General features: G+C 33.7%; 2 protein-coding genes across 5 annotated transcripts; one reads left to right on the forward strand and one right to left on the reverse strand.

Moving 5' to 3' along the window:
* Window positions 1-1,284: 1,284 nt before the first annotated feature.
* Window positions 1,285-24,269, forward strand: LOC138318103 (CCA tRNA nucleotidyltransferase 1, mitochondrial-like). 3 transcript variants are annotated; one of them, XM_069260210.1, is made up of 9 exons: window positions 1,285-1,761; window positions 12,878-12,908; window positions 20,493-20,902; window positions 21,132-21,261; window positions 21,702-21,828; window positions 22,107-22,192; window positions 22,657-22,764; window positions 23,100-23,212; window positions 23,471-24,269. In XM_069260210.1, the coding sequence occupies exons 3-9, from the start codon at window positions 20,504-20,506 to the stop codon at window positions 23,888-23,890; spliced, it is 1,383 nt and encodes a 460-aa protein (XP_069116311.1). In that variant the 5' UTR covers window positions 1,285-1,761; window positions 12,878-12,908; window positions 20,493-20,503; the 3' UTR covers window positions 23,891-24,269. The 3 variants fall into 3 exon arrangements, with proteins under 3 accessions (XP_069116311.1, XP_069116310.1, XP_069116309.1); XM_069260209.1 differs by lacking the exon at window positions 12,878-12,908; XM_069260208.1 differs by lacking the exons at window positions 1,285-1,761; window positions 12,878-12,908 and adding an exon at window positions 18,160-18,432.
* Window positions 3,162-15,754, reverse strand: LOC138318105 (ribonuclease Oy-like). Of its 2 annotated transcripts, none has more exons than XM_069260215.1 (10): window positions 15,625-15,754; window positions 10,859-10,943; window positions 9,951-10,038; window positions 9,617-9,672; window positions 7,344-7,416; window positions 6,753-6,820; window positions 6,395-6,508; window positions 6,031-6,079; window positions 5,626-5,700; window positions 3,162-5,212 (listed from the first exon to the last, which is right to left on the reverse strand). In XM_069260215.1, exons 2-10 carry the CDS (start codon window positions 10,912-10,914, stop codon window positions 5,015-5,017), a joined length of 777 nt encoding a protein of 258 aa, XP_069116316.1. In that variant the 5' UTR covers window positions 10,915-10,943; window positions 15,625-15,754; the 3' UTR covers window positions 3,162-5,014. The 2 variants fall into 2 exon arrangements, with proteins under 2 accessions (XP_069116316.1, XP_069116314.1); XM_069260213.1 differs by having other exon boundaries at window positions 15,621-15,748.
* Window positions 24,270-25,936: the final 1,667 nt, after the last annotated feature.

Genomic DNA, 25,936 nt, shown 5'->3' on the forward strand with positions numbered 1-25,936 from the left:
GATAAGTACAACGAGATCCCGTGAGATGCGTGCGCATCGTTAGCAGTCAGCGTGCTTTGTTAGCAGAGTGGTCAGAAGGACACTGTGACCTCTGACTTTATTCTTTTATAATTAGCATTAATTAGACAATTTTTATACCCAAGAGTCGCTCGAGGGTGTAGTTGATCATTATTGTACTGCTTTGATCACATAAATTTATTGATCACTGGCCACTCGGCAAAATTCGCAGTGAAATATTCGAGGGACTCCCTCGCACTGCTGTCCTTGGCGGGAGCGCATTGCCGCCATCTTGAATCGGCAGAAAATCGTCAGAGAATTCGATTTTGTAGGGGAAATTCTTAACAATATGGAGCCCCGTTACGCCGAAAAAAAACCAAATAAAGAGATGGAAAAGTCTTCAAAGAAATCTAATGGAAAGTCTAACGACAAAAGTAATACCGTTTTAGCTAGTAACACTGAAAAATCTGCTCCCGTAACTGATGTTGAACGGGAGTCGCCCAAGGCCCCAGAAACAAACAAACCGTCTCAAAAACGGACAGTGCCAATGGAAGTTGACCAACAACATGCAGAATATGATGGCTACACAAATGCAAATGTTGAAGAAATGAGGTCGTCTGACCAGAGATCGTTTTTATAACAGACGGTATGTACAGCGAACACGATTCTGTTGATGTGTGTGGGCAGATTGGTGCTTTATTCGGCGATTGACTTGAAAAACTGAGAACGAAAACTGAGATAACGACGAAAGCGAGAGCATGAACGGATAAAAACCGTTTTTCTCAACAAATACTATCGATCAAACGAACACCATGTAGAGTTTATTAAATTCACACTTATAATTGCTAAAGACGAAATTAGGGGATAGTCTTAAATTTTCGAATGCCCATGAAATACCAATAGATCTACTGTGCATGAACTGCAAATCGCACTTAACGTTAGCCAGGGACCTATTGATGATAATTTCGACCTTCCTCAGTGTATTAGGGAAATAGCTCAAGACTTGTCAAATTCTGACGCGACAGGGCAAGATTTGAATAATGAGAAGCTCACAAAACTGTTGAGCGACATGCTGTCAAAACATATGCCGGACGAAAAACTGAAGATGAAAATGGACGAATATCTCCGTCCCGCAAATGTTGATATGTTACAGGCTTCTAAAATGAACCCAGAAATATGGAGAAAAATCAGCCACAACACAAAGAGTCGAGATTTGCGTTTTCAAAGAGCGCGGGACAAGATGTTGAAAGGGTTAGTTCCCTTAGCTAGAACTCTCCAGAAACGTCGGACCGGAAAGAGATCACGGACGACAAAACGAAAGTGATACTGGATGAGATCATGAAAGCTACTCTCGACAGTTTATGTTGATAAGTACAGCTTCTCAGGACATAAGTCAACGAAGACGTGAGCTTATTAAGCCTGATTTGAACAACTAATTTTCATCATTGTGTTCCACGAACAATCCTGTAACAACACAACTGTTCGGTGACGATCTCCACAGGTCAATGAAAGAGATCAGTGATCCTAAGGAAACTATCAGTACGGGGAAATGAAGGGACAGACCAAATACTCAAATAGAGGAAAATATGGAGGACATCGCGGCCGTTTCCAGCCATATGATTGCAGAACCCCAAGAAATTTCCAGGCTTTCCAATACCAGGGAAAATACCCAAAGTATGGAAATCAACAACACAAGCCAAAAAACTAAAAAAGGGGACGGCAACAAGAGAGAAAGTAGCACAGTTTATGTCCCCAGGGGATGAGGTAAGTGATGTAAAACATTTACCGGAAAAGAATTGTAAACAATCTCGATTTGGGGTACAAACTCAAAGAAATCAAACAGATTGGGAAACGTTTCTAAGTACTATACAAAATGAACTGCCAAAATGTGTTAGCTCATTCCAGGCAGGTTGCATAAGTGATCATTTGTCGTCATGGAGGAAATTGACCTCAGATTTTTTTTACTATTAATAATAAAAGGTGTCAAGATTGAAAAAGGACTGTCGAATAATCATACCTGCCTCCACTCTGTTCCGCGGATTGAATTTTGCCGCTAGTGTTGCAAGCCCCGATGTGACCCATCGGGCACTTTGAGACTGATAAAAATATATTTTTCGGGTATTATCCTTATGTAACTGTATTGTTCTGACAACTATGATCAATATTTAATTCACAAACCTTTCCGATTATAATCTTTTATCAACTATAAGTGGTAAAATCCAAGGCAAACACAACACATGTATAATTCTGTTCAAATACGCCGCCATGTTTGATTTACCGGAAAACCGTGACGAAAATGAAACACTCAAACAGTAAAGTATGTTTAAAAGTTTTAAAAAGCCAACAAACTAAGAATAAACATGGTGAAACTTAACCAATGGAAGTATTATTAAGAATTAAGCAAAAAAGAATTTTTTAAAGTTCATGTTAAAAACTTTGTAACATTATATTTCTTTTGTAGTGAATTTTGTAAGGTCATTCCATTATGGTACTAGGTGCCATTATTTGGAGCGCGAGACTTCATAACGAGAAGCATCATGGCGGCCAAGTAGCCGTGTCGGAGATGTGAGCCATTCCAAAGTGCTTCAAAACATAATTTAGACATGGGAGATGGGTAAATAAATAATCATTTTATGTTAAAAAAATGTTTGATATTGTCGAATTTAATTAAAAAATTACATGACACACATGAAATGCAACATTTTCACCGCTGGGATGTTTTGCAACACTACGGGCAATGGGACGGAATCGTAGCTCGTAGACGACGACCATCTGTCAGAAATCTTCCGTCCGTCGTTCAGAGCTAACGTCAATGAATAAATGATGATTCAAACCGAGATTAAGAACCTCATCCGAAAGGGAGTCATAGAAGAAGTAGATCATGTTGAAGGGGAATTATCTCTAACATATTCATGAGACCTAGAAGGATGGTACTTGTCGACTTATTCTGAATTTTAAAACAGTTAAATGAGTCAATTGTGTATCAACATTTTAAAATGGACACATTAACCAATGCTCTAAATTTAATAACACCAAATTGTTATATGGCATCCAATTATATGCTTTAAACATTACTTTGATATTCTGTCATTAAACCTATGATCTTTAACCAGAATTTTTTTTCTAATCAATATAGGTAAAATAGATAACAATAATAGCAGTCATTAAATCAAAAATATGTTTAATCCTTCAATGATACAAAAGTTTAAGGCAGCAGATGTTAGATCAATGAAACTATATACTAGTATATCAGTCTTTGTTATCCCTGACGTACACGCTTTATATCATAATAATGGAATGTTCAATATTGTAGATTATAATATAAACGCACACAATGTACATTATTTTTTATCATTATTCTTCGATCCACAAATTAAACTTTCCATACATGTACATAAATCAATCAAACATAAATTCACTACAACGAATAGCACTTTACAAATTTCATTACAAAAAAACATATTCTCTAAGGATCGCAAGGTTTGAATCAAATATATTGGGTACTGAAAAATCTGCACGACAAAGCTGAATTTTTTAAACCCAGAACCAAAGAATTAAATTAAATATAACATTAAGAACACCAGTAACATTGAATAAACTTATATACAAATAATACTTGCAAACATATTGCACATTTAAAAGTTTTGGTACATAATATCTTATGACTTTAACCCAAACCTCTAACTGAGATTTTATCAGAGGTTAAACTTTGCCTTTAGTTGAAAACGTTGGTGATAGCCAGTTGATTAGTTAATGCACAAGTCAGACACATTTGGTCTAGTAATTGGGTTAAAGTTATACTTTTGAAAGAAAGTATCTCGAGTCATTGAAATAACCAGTAAGCCTATTGTAGTCATTGCACCTTCAGATTTTATAATGAGAGGTAATTATTTAGATATCACGTATAAAATTCAACCGAAAGCGATCAAAGCAAATAAATACATTCAAAATATGAATATAATTTACTGAGATATAACATGTCAATATATACCACAATCAAGTAAATCTACAACTCAACTGGCAGCATGAGATCATCATATCAAATGAAATGTTTTCGGTAAACATCAAAGCAAAATTATTTCCATAATTTTAAATACATCTTTTTCTTATTGATTGGAAACAGTTAAGGTAAAAGTCGAATTATTAGTAGTGTAGAAAGAATGTCATAAAATGGGTCAAAGACAAACTTCTGAAGGCATTTCAATTTCATATCCAAAATATAATAGTAACTCAGAAATAAATATTGACACACAAAGAAAAAACAACCCAAATCATTATTCAAACATAAATGTATGTCAGATTTCAAACTAAAATGTTACAATAAAATAAATAGACCAATAAATCGAGAGATTGCTTTCCTGTCGAGTTCCAATTTATTTTGCATAAGTTCTCACAATGAGTAAACAGATCTTCTATTGAAATTGATAAATAAACTGCAAGCACATTTTATCATTATGATTTGTTAATGGCAGTTAGCAAAACAATAGAACTTATTGATAATATTAAGAAACAAAAAAAGTTTCTGTTTCAGGGATAAATCATAAATTTCATAGAGCTGAAAGGCTTTCAAAAAAGTTTAAAAAAATCAATTATGGTCAAGAACAGTTTGACACCCGCCAAACTTCTTTTTGTATCAACTATTATATAAAACATTATACTCCATACTTTTATCATATAGATATGGTAAATGATGTTGATTACTTTATACATAAGATAGGAGCTATTCTTGACCCGAATGAAGGTTGAACAATCAGTGTATAAATCATTGAACAAAAATTGTCTTATATAATCTGATGAGGTATTTGATACGTGTATACCAATAAAAAAATACAAAGATCTCTGAAAGGAACGTTTGTGGCAGTTGTTAGTTAGAGTGTTGATATGTATAGTATACACTCTTAGCTTCATCTAACTCTGTATTTGTGTCAATATTGATATAACTACTTCAGTTGACTCATATGTTTAAGAATAAATGGATGTTCATAAGTTATTGTATATTCCTTTGATGTTCATTGACTCACAGCCCAGGGATTGGTGGATATTCGAAAACCTTCTTTCCGCGGGGACAGTTCCCTTCATCATTGCTATAGTATTTTTTGAGAAAATGACCTCTGGCAGAGTTTTCAATGCGATCCTGCCTTTCATAACAGTCAACAGGATTAAATTGTCGATCCAGACAAATCTCCACTTCAAATATCATGTCCAAACCAGTTTTCTAAACAGAAACAAACAAAAATCTTAAAGATGCTCCACTGCAGACAGCTCATAATTACTAAATAAATTAATAAAATGATACTCATCATTTAAACAATAACTGCTGTATAATCATGTTTATATGTGTCTAACTAACAAAAAATGCATATAAAATAACTTCTTTTGCTTTGTGTACATGCGCAATCAGTACCTCATTTCATATAGGGTATTGTGTCGTGGATATTTTTTTTGGGATGCAAGGAAAATACAAATTCGTCTGCTCCTGTTTTTGATTGAGAAAAAAACCCACCATTCGTCAGTGATGGAGCATCTTTAAGAACACTTGCTCCTGTCCATATAGTATTTCTAAGGTCTGGAGACGCATCAAGATAAATTATATGATGTTTTCAAAGACACCAAGAATAGAAAACTTACATGATCCTTTGTACACTGAATGACGACGGTCTTGTTGCCTAGTTCACGCATTAGCGCAAACTGTATCTGGTCAAGCTGTTGAAACAAAAATCCCAATGGAATCATTCGAAATACGTTTAATTTTCAGCACGAGACTTGGCAATTTGTTTTCATATAAAAACAGACTTTATTTTCAATCAATGACAATGAAACTTTCATGCAATGGTATAATTATAATAGAATTTATCGTTTTTGTTATCGTTTTTGTTACGCTTAGAGTTAGGCAACAAAGAATATCTTCTTTTCTTGGTTTTACTCCTTTTTATAAAGTCATGAGAAAGAAATGATTCAAAATGTTTTTATATCAATCGAACATCTAATATTGACGTGATGGAGTATTAATATAGAGAGAACCTGTGAACCTACTCTATAGTGTGCTGTCATACTGGGCAATATTCCCATGTTCTTCAGTAACCTGTGGTAAATGAAATAAAATAACCATATGTCATATAATTTAACAAAGACATTAAATACTTTGTATGACCTGGTTATTATCTTTAAAGTGCAAAAACTTGACATCAGTATTTCTAATACTGAATATCGGTATTACATCACTTTTGTCATATCTACGTTTTTGCCATTAGTCAGCTTGCTAGCCTTGGATAAATAGTATATGACATTACTTTGTGATTTCTCTGATGCATCACCATGGTGAATCACCTTGACACCGTTCCTGAAGTTTACATGACATTGGCTCTGTGTTCACTGAAATTACTTGACCTTGACTTACGTGGAAGCACTGAATTTCTCCATGAGCTGTAGGCCTTTTTTGAAGTACAAATACTCGTTAGCAGTAGCAGGGAGGGTGGTAGCACAACGACCATGCTTCTCCCATTCATGTTGCCTGTCATTGAAAAAAAGTTTTGGTAAATCAAAAGCACATTACTTTTCATTTTCACATTTATTTACTATATTTTCTGAAGTATTAATTTCAGACAGGATGAACTTTGAAGAAATGTTTGTAACAACAAGGTCTTATTGGTATTTATAATTCAGACAATTCTTAATTTATACAATGAACATGCATGTTTATTTTTTTAATTCTGTGTTAAAACATCATATATTTTCAGATACTTAAATTTACATACCAGAAGCTTTCGTCTTTTGTGTCTATATACATATTAGGCCACAAAACATGGAGTTCCTTCAACAGTGGCTGAAATCAAAAAGGAAAATGAATTCATTATCACAGTAGGTTATACTTTCTATCTGAACAAGTATTAACTGATAAAGATAACTCGACATAATAAATTGAAGTATTATTACTAGTCGGGTAGGGTAGAAATACAGTATAGCAACATACAAAACTTATATTCTTTTTACATACTTGACAGGATACGTTCACTGAGGTTGTCATTTGTCATTGTAAAGCTGAATTTGGATGATGGCGTAATTGAATTCTAGTCATATGTTTCAATGTAAAATAAATTTGTGATGATCATGATGAACTTATAGAATTCTAATTACATGTATCAGCGTAAAATCAATTTGTGATGATGAACTTATAGAATTCTAGTTACCTGTACCACTGTAAAGTCGAATTTTGATGATTAGTTAATAAAATTCTAGTGACATGTATCAGAGTAAAGTCAAATTTTGATGATGAGATAATGAAGTTCTAGTTACCTGTATCAGTGTAAAGTCGAATTTTGATGATAAGATAATGAAATTCTAGTTACCTGTATCAATGTAATGTTGAATGGCTTTGATATCGGACAATCAGTTGGCCCCCTTGTGTGTCCATTTGTTGGCCTATCGATATAATTCAATGATAAAGTTTCATCCTTTGGTTTTACATTATAAAATTAATGTTTAAATTCCCTATTTACTATTTCTGAATATAGGTATGAAATGTTATTACATTATTCTTATCAGATAATATATTCAACGCTAACCCAATAAGCATCCTGCGCATTTAAAAATTAAAATAATAAGGGAGCAAATTGCTCAATAGACCCAAATTGAGACTATAGCTAGGCTTTGATGAAATTATTATATATATATATATAAATCAATTTGCAAAAAGAAATCAAATAAAGAAGCTTGATGTTTTCAAATTTTCAGTCTACATTTAAATCAAGGTAAGTGAAATTGAGAGATAGCATTGAATACGGTAATCATAACTGAGAACATGATATTTTGCGAAGTTTGACTTTAATATCTAATAAACATCTACGTCATCCATGTCACAAAACATGTTAGATAGTTGACCTGAAAGATGCACAATCACACATGAATTGTTCATAATAAATCTTGTCAGGGAAACATGAAAGGTTAGAAGTCAGATTTAAATCAGACTTCCAATTTCCTTGTAGTCCATTAATCTCCTCTTTTTGTTACAATTGACTGTTCTTATCAAATTCTTCCTCAATTGAAGAAAACTTTTAAATTAAAGTAGAAATTGCTCCTTACAGTAACCAAGACAACAGTTTAAACGAAATATATTTTTGCAGGTGATTCAGTCTTATGTTTGTTATTCTCAGTAGGTATATTCATATTGATAAACAATCAAAATGATAATTGATCGGTGTCAACAATAAGGAAATATCTTTTTAAGTTGATCAAAAAAGCACAAGACAAATATGAATAAGATGAACAATATATTTGTGTATACAATGCACAGTGTGATGATGAGTCATAACAGTATGCCCATCATCTATACTACACTACATGATCTTTAAGCAAAGGATCTTTAACAATAAACCTTTGATACAAGTCAAGTACAATACATTTTAATGATAGAGAGGTCAAACTCCAGTACATTGTTTTTGTATTGTTAAAGTGGGTGTTTTTGTGAGTGCTTAATTTCATGATTTTCAAGCATAAAACGTTCCCGGTAGTGTTGTTTATACAGTATATACCTTCAGACTTTTACCTACACAGTTCATGATTTACAAAATGTTATGTGCGGGGGATTTTTTTTTTTTTTTTTTTTTTTTTTTTTTTTTTTTTGCAATTAAGTGACCATCATGTATTAGCAGGAATCCACATTGTTGATTTTGTTGGGATATAATATTCTACAAAGTTTGGTCACTCCTTTACTTGTGAATTATTAACAAAATCTAAAACATTTGGCGATCTTGAAATTATCAAATTACTATGGAAACAATGAAAACTATACAAGAGACCCCAGAGGGAACTTGTCGCCCACCAAAGAATGATCTATGTCTGACAATGGAAAGAGGGATCTTTTATCTGCTTTTCAAACTTTAACTACATATTACTAAATATGAAATTTGAGAAGATCATTTAAGTGCTTTCTAAGATATATAACAAACTTCAATTATTAAAATCCAAGATGGCTACCAGTCGGCCATCTTGTTGACACATCGGTCCGAAAATGTAATAAATATAAGTATAGGGACCTAAGGGAACCTGCATATGAAATTTGAGAATGATCCCTTCAGTGCTTTCTGAGAAATAGCGGAAACAAACTTCAATTATCGAAATCCAAGATGATGTCCTGTCGGCCATCTTGTTGACCCATCAGTCCCAAAATGTAATAAATATAAGTATAGGGACCTAAGGGAACCTGCACAAGAAATTTAAGAATGATCCCTTCAGTACTTTCTGAGAAACAGCGGTAACAAACTTCAATTGTCAAAATCCAAGATGGCTGCCTGGTGGCCATCTTGTTGACTGATTGGTCCCAAAATGCAATATGCACAACTAGTGCCCTAGGGGAACCTACATATGAAATTTGAGAAAGATCCGTTCTGCCCTTTCTTAGAAATAACGGTAACAAGAAATGTTAACGGACGGAAGGACGGACCACGGACGAAAAGCGATTTAAATAGCCCACCATTTGATGATGGTGGGCTGAATATAAAATTATCAGATGATTTCAGAGACACAATGCAGAAATGTAAAAAAAAGTTTTATAAAAGCATACGAAAATCAGGCCATCTTTGTATCATGTAAAACTGGTTCTCTTGATTACAAAACTACTTACCATAAACCATGTACACCCCATGTGTTAACCTGGGAGGGAATATGACATTTGTGTCCCTGAAATATGACAAAATAAAGTCATGTGAAAAATCAGAGATGTATTACTTGTGTGTTTATCATATAAATAGAAGATAATGAAATCAATAGTATACTATCACTGTACTTCATAATACATCTATTATAAAATTAATTTGATCTTTTGACCTTGATGACTGACTTCATTTACCATATCTACCAACACACATATATCATTAACTGTTCCAGGGTAAGAATGAAGGTTGCAGTAATTCAAGTTTGTATTGTCTTTTATTGTATAGAGCTTTATGTTGACTTACTGTTTCATTGGCTTTTTCACACACTGCTGTTGGCCATTCTTGTGCGAAGACGAATCTGTCCCAGATGTCACTTTTACAAACAGAAACACTGTGAAGAGCAGAATTGAACATTTTTAGGCAAAACATTTCATTGGAAACACATACTGAAAACATACATATTTTGGCACAATAAAATTTTAGCACAAAAGGGATTTTAAAAATAATCTGGCACAATAATGAATTAGCATAATCACCAGAATGGCTATATTTAACAATATAAGAAAATACAAACAGCACATTCATATTTTAGCACAACTTTTCTGGTGTTAAAAGCGTTAAAATAACATTACTGCTAAAAGATATATATGTTTACAGTATTGAGGGTCAAAGAAGTAATATCAACAGAATTTTCCAGATGACATGGGATCCAATCAAACGTAAGTCTGTTGGATACGAATTACTTCAAATGGTAAAGTAATTCCAACCGTGTGGACAAAAAAAATGTCAAATTTTCGAGGCGATCTGCCCCTTTATCAAGACATACAAAATGAACAGTATTATGAACACCGTTATCTCGTAGGACAAAATATTATATTAAATTAAGGCAGTACCTATTAACACTAATAACTTAAATAAATTATTTTGTTCATTTACTACAAAATTATTAAGGATATGGAGTCAATGAGAATTCTTAATTCCTAAAAATCTGCTAAAATTTGATACATTTTTTTATAACTGGGATGTATACATTCTTTCATGTTAAATTAACAGGAAAGAATGTATACATCCCAGTTCTTAAAGTTTTAATGTTAAACAATCTTCCTGTACAAATACTGAGATCTATGAGTTCCCAGTGTACATATACTGTAGTTTGTGTACATTGATTAATTGCCATCACATGATATATGGATGAGTATAATAATACATACCTTATACAATGAATCAAGATAACCACCAATAGTAAGTAAACATGATGAGGTACCATAGCTATACTGCTGATGCTGTAGTGAAAATCTGAAAAAAAGATAAACAACAATAAAACGTCCTGTGGGGATAGAGCTGTAGCTGTGTAACTATTGTGCCTGCTCACACCTTAACAGGCTAACACACACGTATTTATATATAATACACAGGAATCGATTAAACTTCCTCGTATGAACAAGGGCCAATTAAACTTTTCTTCTTCCTCTTAAAGATTACACATGTGGTGATACTTTTCTTCCTCTTAAAGATTACACATGTGGTGCATAATGATAGCATACCAGGATTGTCAGGGAAACATGTTCAATATTAGGAAATGTAAACTTAATTATTTCACATGCCTACATCAGAGCCATCAAAAGTGATTTGCATAAGTTGTATCAATTGTTTTGTAATACAACTTGTACTACATTAATTGAAAACAATATTTCATTCCAGTATGCAATAAACATTGAGCTTTGTTGTGCTTTTTTGAACGAAGGACTATTCAGTCTCCAGTCAAGATTGATTCTGGCAGCAATTTGACCGGCCATTTCCAAAGGTCACCAGAATGTTACCACTAATGGGATGTCATGTTGTCAGATCCTCTTATCAAATGTTGTGATAATAAGGGTCTGTATTTTAATCAGATTGACTCAAGCAAGTCTAAGTCTTAGCAAAAATTCTGCAGAGTTTATTTGCAATTCTACTGTTCTATCCTGAGGCATCAGACCAGTCCCATTTCCTTAAGATATGATTGATTTCTTCCAATGATGTTACAGTTCTAAATGTCATCAGACATTATAGATGACCAAAAAGGTTTTGTAGTCATCACATGTAGCATGATAGCAAAAAAAAGTTTTCAGGACAAAAAAGATACCTCGCCAGCACCGGTTTATGCAAATTTTGCAATATTGTAGAGGATGAAGCTCACTTCATCCTCAAGTGTACAGTAAATTCTACTGAAAGACAAACTTATCCAAAAACAAAATTAATTCTATGTTCACAGACTACGAAAATTTGATAAAGTTATTGTCATGACTCATCTAATGAACCACAACTTCTGCAGGATTTGGGCCTCTTCATTTAAAACTTGATTGAACTCAGGAAAGCGTGCTTGCTGAATGCTCAAGTTGTTCCTGTTTTATTATTATTGTGTTATACATGTAATGTTATCTTTGTAATTTGCTATCGATCCTTGTTTGTGGATGTAAAAATGCAAATACATAAATTTAATTGAATTATTTTTCAAGCCTCTTTTTTTTCTTTTTAATTTTATATATAAATGGAAACCAACACACAAACACTTGCATATGCACTCATTCACAATACTTAAAACATCAAGTTGTACGTAATGATACATCATATATAAAACATTTATACATTATGTTACTTTTCTACATGTGATTGCCATATTAATGTGATTTAGTAATGTCATTGTTTGGTATAAAAGCATGCCATGGTGTAAACCTGCATAATATGCATGTATGTGTACTAGCTAACATGACACAATATGCACGCACACACGCACGCACACACACACACACACACACACACACACACTCACATACATACAGACAGACAGACAGACAAGCAGACAAACTAAAGAAGAATGATAAGAAGAAAGAATAGGAAGGAGGAGGTACCGTTACACATACATGTATACATGTATTACAATTTAAATATAAATAAATAAAAAAATAATAAATTGTTCTGAAGAATCGTTGTGCTGATCAGCTATATAAACCCAAACAAAAGCCTCTTGATTACTGAAAAGGTTTTGAGTATATCTTTGACCCCATAACCTTACAATCACACAATATATACATATACTAAGTCATTAATTTTAGCAATTGGGTAGTACTTCTTACTTCTATCCTAAAAGATCTTTAAGTTAAATATATGTCTCTTGTTTCTTGAGAAGAATCATCTGATGATTTTTGTCAAACTGACTCCTGTGACCTCATATTTGAATACATTTTTTGCAGGTAGCCCTTGTTTCAGATTGAGGGCCCCTTGGTAAGTTGCATTGACAGGTGGCAATGGACCAAGAATCCAATTTTAAAATGTTTTCTGCTTTAAAGTTTGGGGAAAAAAATCATTAAACCTGGAATCAAAGTGTTTTTGATACTATCTACTTTGCATTCTTCATATCTAAATCACGCGGATTTTATTTTCAAATACCTCTATAGTTTCCATTTTTAGCTTATACAAAACATAAACTTAAAAAAGCAGGGGACATAACTCTTACAAAACCTTGGGGAAAAAAGACCTACTTGGATACCAAATAACAAAGTTATCCAAGGATTATTCAGGTGTGTATAAACAGGTGTTCAAATAAATTCTGGATAGATGTTTTCAAATCGTGGTACATGCTAAATACAAAATATCATGATAATTTCTTACAAGAAAATATATTGAAAGTTCCTATTTGGTATAATAATAAAATTAAAATTGGTGGAAAAGATATTTTCTATAGGGCCTACTATCAGAAAAACATCTGCATTGTGAATGATATTTTAAAAGACGTAAGCACAGGCGAATTTTATTCATTTGCTGATTTTATTCAAAAATATCAAGTGAACACAAATTATTTACAATACCATGGTCTTATTTCCGCAGTGAAACATTTCCTTTCAGCATATGATGTCTCTATTTATAAGATTTCTTATCCTTATGTACCAATTAATCTACACTTCATTCTCAAAGACAAGAAAGGTTCTAAACTTTTTTATAATATCATTATAAAATCAGATATAGTACCATCTGGTACCAAAAGTGGAATAATATTTTTGAGAACATTGATACAATAGCTTGGTGCAAAATCTACAAAATTCCTTTCTGGGTAACAAGAAACACAAAACTCCAGTGGTTTCAGTATAGAGTGATTCATCACATTCTTACTACTAACTCATTTTTGTACAAAATTGGAGTAGTTACTTCCCCTTTATGTATTCTGTGTAACACTGAACCTGAAACCATAACCCATCTATTATGGGAATGCAAAGAAACACAAAAATTACTAGAGAGTCTTGAAACTTTATTGGCAGCCTTATATATTCCATTTTCATTTAATAAAAAAAACTTTCCTTTTCGGTATCCTTCATCAGAATTCTTTACCTAGTAACAGAGTAGATAATGAAATTATAATCATTATAAAACAGTATATTTATAGAGTGAGATGTTTACATAATTCACTTAGTATTAACTCTCTCATAAACATTATAAAAGACAACTACATAATCCAAAAATTCGTTTCTACATGTAAGGATGAAAACGCTAAACTTAAATTTGAAGGGGAATGGAAAAAATGGGACAAATTAGTTTACGCTCTAGGCATTGGGATAAATAATACCTCATTGATTAACACTATTATTATAAGATATATGATTATGTAAAATATTTTGAGATTTATTAAATAAATGTTATATGTTTTATTTAATATTTATTCTCATATATATATATATTGTGTGTGTGTGTGTGTGTGTGTATTTTCCCCCTTCTCTAATAAATACTTATTCCTCAGATAATCAGATTTGAGTGAATTATCTCCCCTGATAACTGTGTATTCTGGTATATAGCCCCTCACAAAGCCAATATACTATTTCCAGTTTTATAAAAGAATGTTTTTGCATTAACATGTTTGCTTTATGTTTTACCATCCTACCCAATTTGTTCTAAAATAACATTCTCCTTTTTTTTCTCTCACTCTTCTTCTTCTCCTTTTTCCTCTTTCTTTTCTCATCTTTCTATCTATCATAATTTCTCTCTTTCCTATAATCAATACATAGTACTGTTACACGTCATATTGACCAAATTATAAACTGTAATTAAAGCAAATGAATACAAAGATTTTTTCTTTTCTTTTCTTCAATATTTGCTGTTTTAATATAAACTTGTTTATTGTACCCTTACAAAATGACATCACTTGTATACTGTATATACACTGTATATATCTGTAACAGATATGAATTTGTAAATAATTACAATAACACTTAAGCCTTATGCAACCTTATCAATTAAGAAAGTAATGTGTGGGAATGTAAGTTTTGAAATTTAGAAAGTATTCTGCGGGAATGTAAGTGCAATGTGATATGTGAATTTAAATGTATGTATGAATAAAAATTAGATATAAACTAAGTAAGAAAGTGCTTTATGTTGATGTAAAATGTATGAATAGATAAAATGTTATACTTAAAAATTAGAAAGTACTGTGGATATGTATGCAAGTTTAATTGACCAGGAAAGAATCTAAGCAAGTAAGAAGAGTGTTTTGTGTATGTATATTGATAATCTATACAGCATGAGAAAAAGCTATGCACGAGTGTAAGGGTACATGTATGATTACACACGTGGGAAAGAGTAAATATATATGATGTATGTATGATGATCATTGATCACAGTTATCTTGTGTACTTTACATGTATTGATGAAAAAACTGAATAAATGTAAATTATAAAAAAAAAAGTTATCCAAGGATGAAGAAGGATTTCTTCTCATAAAGAATAAAACAATAGATAAACTTCATACATCTTAACACCTACAAAATGCATAAGCTACTTGTCAGTTCGACAAGCATCATCTTTGTTTACAAACAACTTTATCCATCGCAGCATCTGGCCTTCTTAGGTCCATTCTTTTGGAGGTCATGACAAAATTTGTCAATGTAAGTGGTCAACACACACTTAAGGAATTTCAAAGTAAAGCAAATATACATAATAGCATACTTACTTACTCTCTGAATTTCTTTTCTCGGACTAAACAATATTCACAGTAGGCCTAGGATCGCAGCTGAGTTTTTCCTGTCGTTCTGGGTCACATGCTTCATAAAAACGCTTGAACACTTGCGTTAGGTGGTGGCGAAATCTTGTATCCCGTGCCGCGCCCGCGCCGGAGCTGTGGTTATTTTCACTTTTCTCTTTAACGACTGCATACGTTAAAATAATATTTTGCACAATTAGTCTTTGTGTTAATCTTTATCTTTCCGTGTAAGCTATGTTATTTGAGATGATTCGAAACTTTGTAAAATCGACGATTTCAGTTGGCGAGTCGAGTTTGTTTACCCCGCGCTCAAGCGTTGGGTTTTAAGGTTTTATGCAGATCATTTAAAATTTAAGCATTTATTGCATGAATTGTTATTATCCCAACAACAAGTAAACCTAGCTGATTACAATTATGTATATTTAAACATAAAGTACAAATCTTTTCATAACAAATTCTGCCTTTTTATTGACCGTGTCCACTGGCGCGTGCCTCGCCGATCTCACTTGTTTAACCGAGCCCGCTCCCGCGCTAAGGGCAGACAACTCTATTGACCTTATACACTATTAAAGCTAGCTACATATGCGTACATATTCGTGTATTGCCAAACAGTAACAATATTAAACCGTTTCACTGCTTATTTGAAGTTGTTGTAATTTATAACCACATTTTAAAATATGAATTACATATAAATGCATATGTATTAAATCAATACTATTACCAATTATGTATATATATAGATATATATATATCATTTATTCATGTGTCAATATTGTCATGAAAACAGTCAGATGGCCTCGAAAACGTAATTATTGAAAAGTCAGAAGAAAACACATGTGCTGATAACCAAGTAAGTAATATTGAGTGTGTTATATAATCAGTAGTCCCAAGGTAAAACCAAATAGAAAGAGACTATCGCTACCCAAAAAACACAAACTAAAGGTAAGTGGTATTTTAGATGATCTCTCATATGATAGGCCGTCAAACGTTAAACCAGTAGAAACAAAACGGATTTGGATGGATAATGGTAAGAGTACACTCAGTTTTAAAGAAAAGAATGATATTTTAATGGATAGGAAATTTGTGGAAATACTATGTTTTACGTTCAGGACATTTTAAAGAGGCAATTTTCGAATATAAATGGTATGCAAGATACGGGCTATGCGTTAAGATTGAAACCGACTTCAGCATCAGCAGCACAGATCCATCATACAGGTGAGGACCATTGGGTAGTGTCAGTTCAAGAGGAAGATTGTGTTGAGGTATATATACTTGATAGCTTGATAGGTACAACTAGGCAGAAGGATCATTTGTCAGCATCATTAGAAATACAGTTTTCATCTACTTATGGGAAAAATAGGAAAATGTTACAGACAATTTTACCAAGTGTACAACAACAGACAAACGGGATTGACTGTGAGGTTTTTGCAATAGCTAATTTAGTAAAGTTTTGTTTCAATGGCTTTAAAGGTAATGATGATTTGGAATTCGATATAGATTGTATGTGACAGCATCTAGTTTCTTGCATTTCGAATAGGGTTTTTACTAAATTTCCAAGGAAGAAGTTGACTAGGCATAGGAAAAAGAAAGTTGTTAAGGCCCTTACATATGATTATCTTTATCGATTGTGAGTCAGATGGGGTGTCACATTTCTAATGTTTTTTGATGATATGGTAACCTGCGTTGCTGGCTGTAACCGATGGTTTCATAAAAGATGTGTTTGTGACAAGTCAAGTTTCAATTTTTCAAGGGATAGTTTTATTTGGAATCGTGATAAGTGCTCCTGAGTTTTACGAACGTCCAGCTAAAAAAAACACAAAAAGAAGCTACATGTTAGCAATTACAAATTAAATCTTAGCTATTCAATAAATAATAAATACATATTTAGAACAGTTAAATAGGAAATTAAAAATATATAATTATTAAATTTGAATAGTTTTTTGTTTTGTTTTTGGTTTTTTTAAGGCATTTCTGCATATAATAAATTGAATAAAGTTAATGGTTTGTAAAATACATGTAAGTATATCGTTATAGAAGTTACTATAGTTAAAGAATATGTTCATAAGTATAAATAATCTAAAATAATAATAATAAAATATATGGGCTCTTTGTAGAACTGCGTCTACGAGTTGTCTGCCCTTAGCGCGGGCGCGGGCTCGGGTAAACAAATGAGATCGGCGAGGCCCGCGCTAGTAGACATGGTTAATAAAAAGGCAGAATTTGTTATGAAAATATTTGTACTTTATGTTGAAATATACATATTTGTAATCAGCTGGGTTTACTTGATGTTGGAATGAAAACAATTATTACAATAAAAGCTTACTTTTGAAATAATCTGCATAAAACATTGAAACTCAACGCTTGAGCGCGGGGTAAACAAATGACACTTGACAAACTGAAATCGTCGATTTTACAAAGTTTCGAGTCATCTCATGTAACGTAAATTACACGGAATGATAAAATATAACTCAAAGAATATATGTACAAGAAAGTGTTTTAATGTAGAATGTCGTTTTAAGAGAAAAACGAAAATAACCAAAGCTCCGGCGCGGGTCCCCGGCGTGGGCGCGGCACGGGATACAAGATTTAGCCACCACCCTTGCGTTACACAATGTCACTAAAGACAAGCTTTTGAGGGACCATAATTTCCAATGTTGCACCCATCTTGGTTAGGAAGGCTACTTTCACAACACCTACACGTGTTTCGTAAGCTTTTGAAACCCCAAACGATATATATGCGACTGACATCTAGGTATCTAAAGTATACAAAGCATACTTAGAGGTAAGTGCACATGAGTATATTGCTTATTTTACTGTTTGACCCGTAGTGACATCTTAACATGCATGATCAATGATGATGACACATCAGTACAGTAGCCCACAAGGCCTAGGGCTCGATTGCGAGAATATCTTATGAAAAAAATAGTATGTAAGCTTATTTTTTTTTTTTAATTTTTATTTAATTTTTAACGTCTAAACTTAAATGCTAAATTTGTGTATAATTAAAACCCTTAATACATGACTCCTCTCCGTCATCAAGCTCTTATTTGTTTTAAGGTTCATGTAATGGCTTTAACCAGTGATATTTTGAAAGCCTAAAACGGCATTTACTGTGCTGCAATTGAACAGAAACTAATTTTAATTAATTGTTGGTATATACCCTGGCTAAACTGTCAGTCTTATGTTGATAAGTAATTTTGTGAAGATGCTTGTAAATTTCAGTAAAAAATAAGAGAAAACATGTATATTTCTGGAGAAGACATAAAGAAGTTAGAGAACTCGTGTGAATTGCTTTGATGGAACCATCATAAACATTGCTTATCGTGTTCAGTAGTGAGCTATGCCAGGTACTCCTGAACAGTTTGATCTTTGGCAAAAAATCGGACCAGCGAATAGCGCAGGAGCCTCATATTGTTGTAAATGCCAATGGCTGCTTTAAATTGGAGGGATCACAAATATAGCATATAAAAAGACATTTTAATTGATACAAGTGCTCTTATATATTATGTCTTGTTGTTCTGTTCAGAGTACCTTTTGGTGTCTATAAAAACATTTGTATCAATTGAGATGGTTCTTATATGCGATATTTTCGATCCGCCATTTATAGCAGCCATTTGCATTTACTACACTAGGCTCCTGCGCTATTTGCTGGTCCGATTTTGCCAAACAAACTGTTGGAGTACCTGGCATATTCACAACTGAACACGATGGCATGATTATTTGGTTCCATCAATGCAATTCACACGAGTTCTATGTCTTCTCCAGAACTATACATTTTTCTCATATTTTACTGAATTTTACACGCAGCTCCACAAATTACATATCAACAGTAAGACTGACAAGTTAGCCAGGGGTAATTTTACCAAGACAAATATTGAGTAATATCAGTTATGTTCAATTGCAGCACCGTAATGACGTTTTGCTGGGCGGTCTTGCATAAAATAATCACGGTTTTATTTATATGCCTATTAATTTTGAATGAATCCTTAATGTCTGGGTTATTTCTGTGTCAATTTATAGTAATATGTAAATGATACATACATTTGTTGTCACTGCTTATCAATAGACTAGATTATACCAAGGACGTATATGAGAAGGATAAGTCACACTGGGTTTTGGGCAAAAACGGCGCAGGAGCTTTTGTGTTTGTGCACTGACCGTGACGATGGGCGACCACTGATTTTCCTTTGATATCCGCCAGCATTTGTTGAGAAAAATGGTTTTTATTCCCGGTTCATAGGCGTCTCGCGTGGTGTTTAGTAGTGTAAAGAGACAGTGACTAATCCTTCTCACTTATAAATCCTTGATCATACTTATACATGATCCTCGATATTCCATGGGTTAATTGCTCCAAGTATCACTGTCATAATATCCAGCCTGGACTATGTCAGTAAAACTGGACGGAGTTCATGTCAGGAAAAACACTGACTAATGACATACAGGCCTGTATAGACTTACTTTGAAGATTACAGAGAGTGAGGCTCAAATTCAAAGCCAGCCAGTATACCATTATCAATTCTTTTGATGTACACTAAAGTACCAAACTACACTGTACCAGACTATTGATCTGTTGTCACATATTGAACCTTCAATTTGCTATGACATTATCACATAGTCCACTCATTTATCTGTAATCTATTTCTTGTGGTGGTTCAGAAAGTATTAATTAAACCTATTGGAGTATCAGGATAAAACATCATACCACGTGAATACTATGAGACAGCAGCAGGAGTATGGTAGTGGAAGATTTTTCAAACAGTTACTTATGCAAGCTAGCTAAATTGCTAAAACCGAATATACAGGTAAACATGTAGTAGATATTGTCCGATTTTCTTTTTCTAGACAAATGACAAATGACTCGCGCCCTCTTCAGAAATGTCTTGAAGAGTATATTCCAACAGACAAGAGTAAATTATTTATTGAAGCAACCAGTGAAGTTCTACGGTACCAGTGTAGCCAGAGATTGGAAAGGTTGTCTTTCCACAATGAAGTTGGAAACTCCAAAGTTCCGCCAGTTATTTACACCAGAACTTAAGGAGCTGATTGGGATATTTGAGAGACATGACTATGAGTTGAGAATCGCTGGTGGTGCAGTGCGAGATCTCCTTTTGGATATTTATCCATCTGATGTTGATTTTGCCACCACAGCTACTCCAGATGAGATGATAAGAATGTTCACAAAAGAAGGCATTCGTATGTTTAATGAAAAGGGCGTTTCTCATGGTACCATCAGTGTTCGCATCAATGACAAGGTGAGAGTTAGTAAACTTTGATCCATTACTATATAATTTCAACAACAATTATTTAGATATCTTTGAGGTCATAGCATGCATTCATGAGTCTGACTTCATTCAAAGTCATAAGGGTGATATAAACTGATCAAGAGATCCTGGTATGATGTCTGTAGCATTCTCAATGTTAATGATGCAAATATTTTAATGGTTTTTCAATAATGATGTATTTATTCTTCCTTATTATTAGGAGAATTTTGAGGTGACTACTCTTCGTATCGACGTTGTGACCGATGGACGGCGGGCGGAAGTGGAGTTCACAAAAGATTGGCTTATTGATGCCAATCGTAGAGATCTCACAATTAATGCCATGTTTCTAGGTATGCCTTTCTAAAATTATACATATGGTCAGGGTTTAAGATATTGAATTATAATTTGTAGAGCGATTGATTTGTTTTACTTGACAGATTTATCTCCCTTTAACAGATGGTTTACTTGATTACGAGTTGTATTTATGTCATTAAAACATCCAAAATATGATTACATTGATTATTATACAAAAGATAATTAAGTGTAGCTTATCAAATGAGTGATATGACCTATCTGCCCCTTTGAAAGAGAGGAGAGTTGTTGGATACGTTTACAAGGATTTCTATAAAATCATTACAGAATACTTATTTTCAATACAAATCAGTAGTATAGAAACATATTAAGTCAATGAAAGTGGCTATGTTTGGGGAGGATGCCCCCTTCCTCAGGCCATCTCTTGTTTACACAAATTTTATATTAAATTTGTTTTAAAATTTATTATGGCATTCAGGGTTTGACGGCACCGTCCATGATTATTTTAGTGGTGTTCAAGATCTTCATGATAGGAGAGTTCAGTTTGTTGGGGAACCAACAGAGAGAATACAGGAAGACTACCTCAGGATTCTCCGCTATTTTAGGTAAGATGTATACAATATGAAAAGCTGTGGCAGGAGGGATGTTAAAAAATTATACAATGAACTTACTTGTAGTTAGTACTTGCATAATGCAAAATAATCAAAGCTTATGAAATGTTGAAGGGAAATGGAATTTGTTGGTAGAAGATTTGAATGAACAGACTGCAATTTTATCCAATGAAAATCAAATAATTTTTAGGTTTTTTTTTCTGGCAGCAAAATGTTCCTTTAGTCATTTTGTAGATGAAACATTATTTTGTGAAATATTGTTTTATGCACAGGTTTTACGGGAGAATATCAGAGCGTCCCGATAATCACCTACCCGACACACTCAAAGCCATCGCAGATAATGTGGAAGGTTTAAAACGTAAGTTTTCTCATCCCACAGGAGAATATGACTGCAATGGGTTTTCTCATGACCGTTTACAGTTTACTTATGAGTATGGACAACTTCTTGATTTCTAATCAATACTGGATTTACCAGGGGAGGTAACTTATATGGCTAATATGTGCTGTACTGAATTTTAATCTGCAAACCAATTCTAAAACAATTTTGAAAGTACTGTTTGGTTAGTTAAACATCAAACTATCAGTAATCTTCATAAAAAAAAAATCAGGAAAACTAGACGATAATAATAATAAGAATAGTTTATCTTACAATAATTATCAAAAAGAAAAAAATTATCATAATTACATTCATGAAGCCTTAACTGGTAACCAATTATGATTTTTACAAGTCGATTCAAAACCCTATTGGACCCCTATGATCATTGTCATGCACACAGTCTGCATTAAGAAAAAAAATAATCACATTCCATAAATTAACAACAGGTGTGTCTGGAGAGAGGATTTGGGTGGAGCTGAAGAAGATACTATGTGGTAACCATGCAGCAGACATAATTCCCATCATGTATGATGTGGGAATGCCACAATTTATTGGTAGGTTTAATGAGGTAATGGATAAAGCATGAAAATTGTGATTTTGTTCTTGTTTTATGTCAATTACTCATGAAATTCTAACATACTGTACATATATCATTAGTTTAATATACAGTTAAACAAAAAAAAAATTGTATTGTGGTAGTAAGCTTTAATATTTCTTCTGCAGACTTGTAACATGTCCATCAATCATTTAGGGTTAAATGGCGCAGTGGAACATGTTTCACCAAGGCGACAGGTACTCAATGCCCACCTCTGGGCTAGTTAGAATCCCATGTATACTCTGTCTTGTTTCACAATTATTCTGAAGTTAACAAGTTAACATTTATTTCCAGGTCTGCCGACAACTGCAGATCTAGAGCACTACAGACAAGTTTGTCGTAACACAGAAGGGCTACAACCACAGCCTCTCACACGGATGTCTGCTCTTTTTAAGAACGAGCAAGAGGTAATGCAGTTCTTGGTGTGTTTAGGCCTAATTTTGAAAAATACAATGAACTAGATTTAGTACACTTTTTATTGTCAGACGTTCAGTTAATAAGTCAGCAGTATTTAGCTATGATGCGGTGATGTTCTTTATAATCATTAGTTCAGTGAAACTTTAACCTTTTTAATAATAAGTCATTAGTGCAGAAATATTTCATTGACTTCTCCATATTATTACTTCTATTACTAATAAATATACTGTAAAAATGTTCAATTTTAGGCATATGATATGAATGAGAGATTGAAGTTATCTTCTGATGAACTTCGTCTTGGACTGTTCATAGTGGAGAATCGGTACCTACCAGATGGAGGAAACCCTATAAAGTTTTACAAGGACTTGATGTGTGATACAGTTGGGCCGCAACGTAAGACAGCCGAGAGAATCAGTGAACTGATGAAGTACAAAAATGAGGGAAAACTTTGTGATGACCCCTCACTGTGGACGCCACCTCCTTTCCCTATTAATGGTGGTGATTTGTTAAAAAGTAATGTTAAAAAGGGACCACACATGCACATTATGTTAAAGGAACTCAGAAACATATGGAAAGATAGTGATTTTAAAATGGACAAATCAGAACTACTACAAAGAGTTGAGGATATTTTACCTTCACTACCAGAACTTCCAGCTAAAAAGAAGTGAGACTGTGACTTACCAATATTGAACATGATACAGCATAGAACCATGTGTGAGTGATCTCTGTGATAATTCTGAGCTTTGTTATTGTTTTACTTTGATTATGTCTCGTTGAAGTGAAAAGGTGAGTCATAGAGGTAGTCTTTATACTTTAACCCATTCAACCCTGAAGACACATTTAAGACTCCTTTAGTTAAAAGGCTGGCTTAGTCCATTTTGTATTTCAGGGGTAAATGGGTTAACCAGGGTTTGTGCAAAGAATATAACAAGTATGACATACATTTTAGGTGGAAATACATCCTCTGTATGATTTGAATGGAATCACTTGTGATATCATTCATTAATTCAGCTACAACAATAATTTATAAAAGAAAGTATCCATGAAGAGGAGTTTTGTTATATTTTTGTCATTAGATAGGAGGGGTATTTAGTACTACTGCTGTCCTGCTTGTTCTGTTCTCCTATTTACATTAGATAGGAGGGAGTATTTAGTATTACTGCTGTCCTGCTTGTTCTGTTCTCCTATTTACATTAGATAGGAGGGAGTATTTAGTACTACTGCTGTCCTGCTTGTTCTGTTCTCCTATTTACATTAGATAGGAGGGAGTATTTAGTATTACTGCTATCCTGCTTGTTCTGTTCTCCTATTTCCATTAGATAGGAGGGGGTATTTAGTATTACTGCTGTCCTGCTTGTTCTGTTCTCCTATTTACATTAGATAGGAGGGAGTATTTAGTATTACTGCTGTCCTGCTTGTTCTGTTCTCCTATTTACATTAGATAGGAGGGGGTATTTAGTATTACTGCTGTCCTGCTTGTTCTGTTCTCCTATTTACATTAGATAGGAGGGAGTATTTAGTATTACTGCTGTCCTGCTTGTTCTGTTCTCCTATTTCCATTAGATAGGAGGGAGTATTTAGTATTACTGCTGTCCTGCTTGTTCTGTTCTCCTATTTACATTAGATAGGAGGGGGTATTTAGTATTACTGCTGTCCTGCCTGTTCTGTTCTCCTATTTCCATTAGATAGGAGGGGGTATTTAGTATTACTGCTGTCCTGCTTGTTCTGTTCTCCTATTTACATTAGTATTACTGCTGTCCTGCTTGTTCCATTAGATAGGAGGGGGTATTTAGTATTACTGCTGTCCTGCTTGTTCTGTTCTCCTATTTACATTAGATAGGAGGGGGTATTTAGTATTACTGCTGTCCTGCTTGTTCTGTTCTCCTATTTACATTAGATAGGAGGGGCATTTAGTACTACTGCTGTCCTGCTTGTTCTGTTCTCCTATTTACATTAGATAGGAGGGGCATTTAGTATTACTGCTGTCCTGCTTGTTCTGTTCTCCTATTTCCATTAGATAGGAGGGAGTATTTAGTATTACTGCTGTCCTGCTTGTTCTGTTCTCCTATTTCCATTAGATAGGAGGGGGTATTTAGTATTACTGCTGTCCTGCTTGTTCTGTTCTCCTATTTCCATTAGATAGGAGGGGGTATTTAGTATTACTGCTGTCCTGCTTGTTCTGTTCTCCTATTTACATTAGATAGGAGGGGTATTTAGTATTACTGCTGTCCTGCTTGTTCTGTTCTCCTATTTTACATTAGATAGGAGGGGGTATTTAGTATTACTGCTGTCCTGCTTGTTTGTTCTCCTATTTACATTAGATAGGAGGGGGTATTTAGTATTACTGCTATCCTGCTTGTTCTGTTCTCCTATTTACATTAGATAGGAGGGGGTATTTAGTATTACTGCTGTCCTGCTTGTTCTGTTCTCCTATTTCCATTAGATAGGAGGGGGTATTTAGTATTACTGCTGTCCTGCTTGTTCTGTTCTCCTATTTCCATTAGATAGGAGGGGGTATTTAGTATTACTGCTATCCTGCCTGTTCTGTTCTCCTATTTCATTAGATAGGAGGGGATTTAGTATTACTGCTATCCTGCTTGTTCTGTTCTCCTATTTACATTAGATAGGAGGGGGTATTTAGTATTACTGCTGTCCTGCTTGTTCTGTTCTCCTATTTACATTAGATAGGAGGGGTATTTAGTATTACTGCTGTC

Source organism: Argopecten irradians, chromosome 3 (assembly GCF_041381155.1).
Source record: "Argopecten irradians isolate NY chromosome 3, Ai_NY, whole genome shotgun sequence".
In the NCBI taxonomy this organism is placed as follows: Eukaryota; Metazoa; Mollusca; class Bivalvia; order Pectinida; family Pectinidae; genus Argopecten; species Argopecten irradians.

Bases quoted from the DNA above. Each gene is read 5' to 3' on its own strand.
- LOC138318105 (XM_069260215.1), bottom strand. From the start codon at position 10,914: ATGGTACCTCATCATGTTTACTTACTATTGGTGGTTATCTTGATTCAT. The intron at 10,039-10,858 runs GTATGTATTATT...TGCTCTTCACAG, and splicing joins ATCTTGATTCATTGTATAAG to TGTTTCTGTTTGTAAAAGTG. The intron at 5,701-6,030 runs GTAGGTTCACAG...TTGTTTCAACAG, and splicing joins GTATGACAGCACACTATAGA to CTTGACCAGATACAGTTTGC.
- LOC138318103 (XM_069260210.1), top strand. From the start codon at position 20,504: ATGACTCGCGCCCTCTTCAGAAATGTCTTGAAGAGTATATTCCAACAG. The intron at 21,262-21,701 runs GTATGCCTTTCT...TATGGCATTCAG, and splicing joins AATTAATGCCATGTTTCTAG to GGTTTGACGGCACCGTCCAT. The intron at 21,829-22,106 runs GTAAGATGTATA...TTTTATGCACAG, and splicing joins AGGATTCTCCGCTATTTTAG to GTTTTACGGGAGAATATCAG.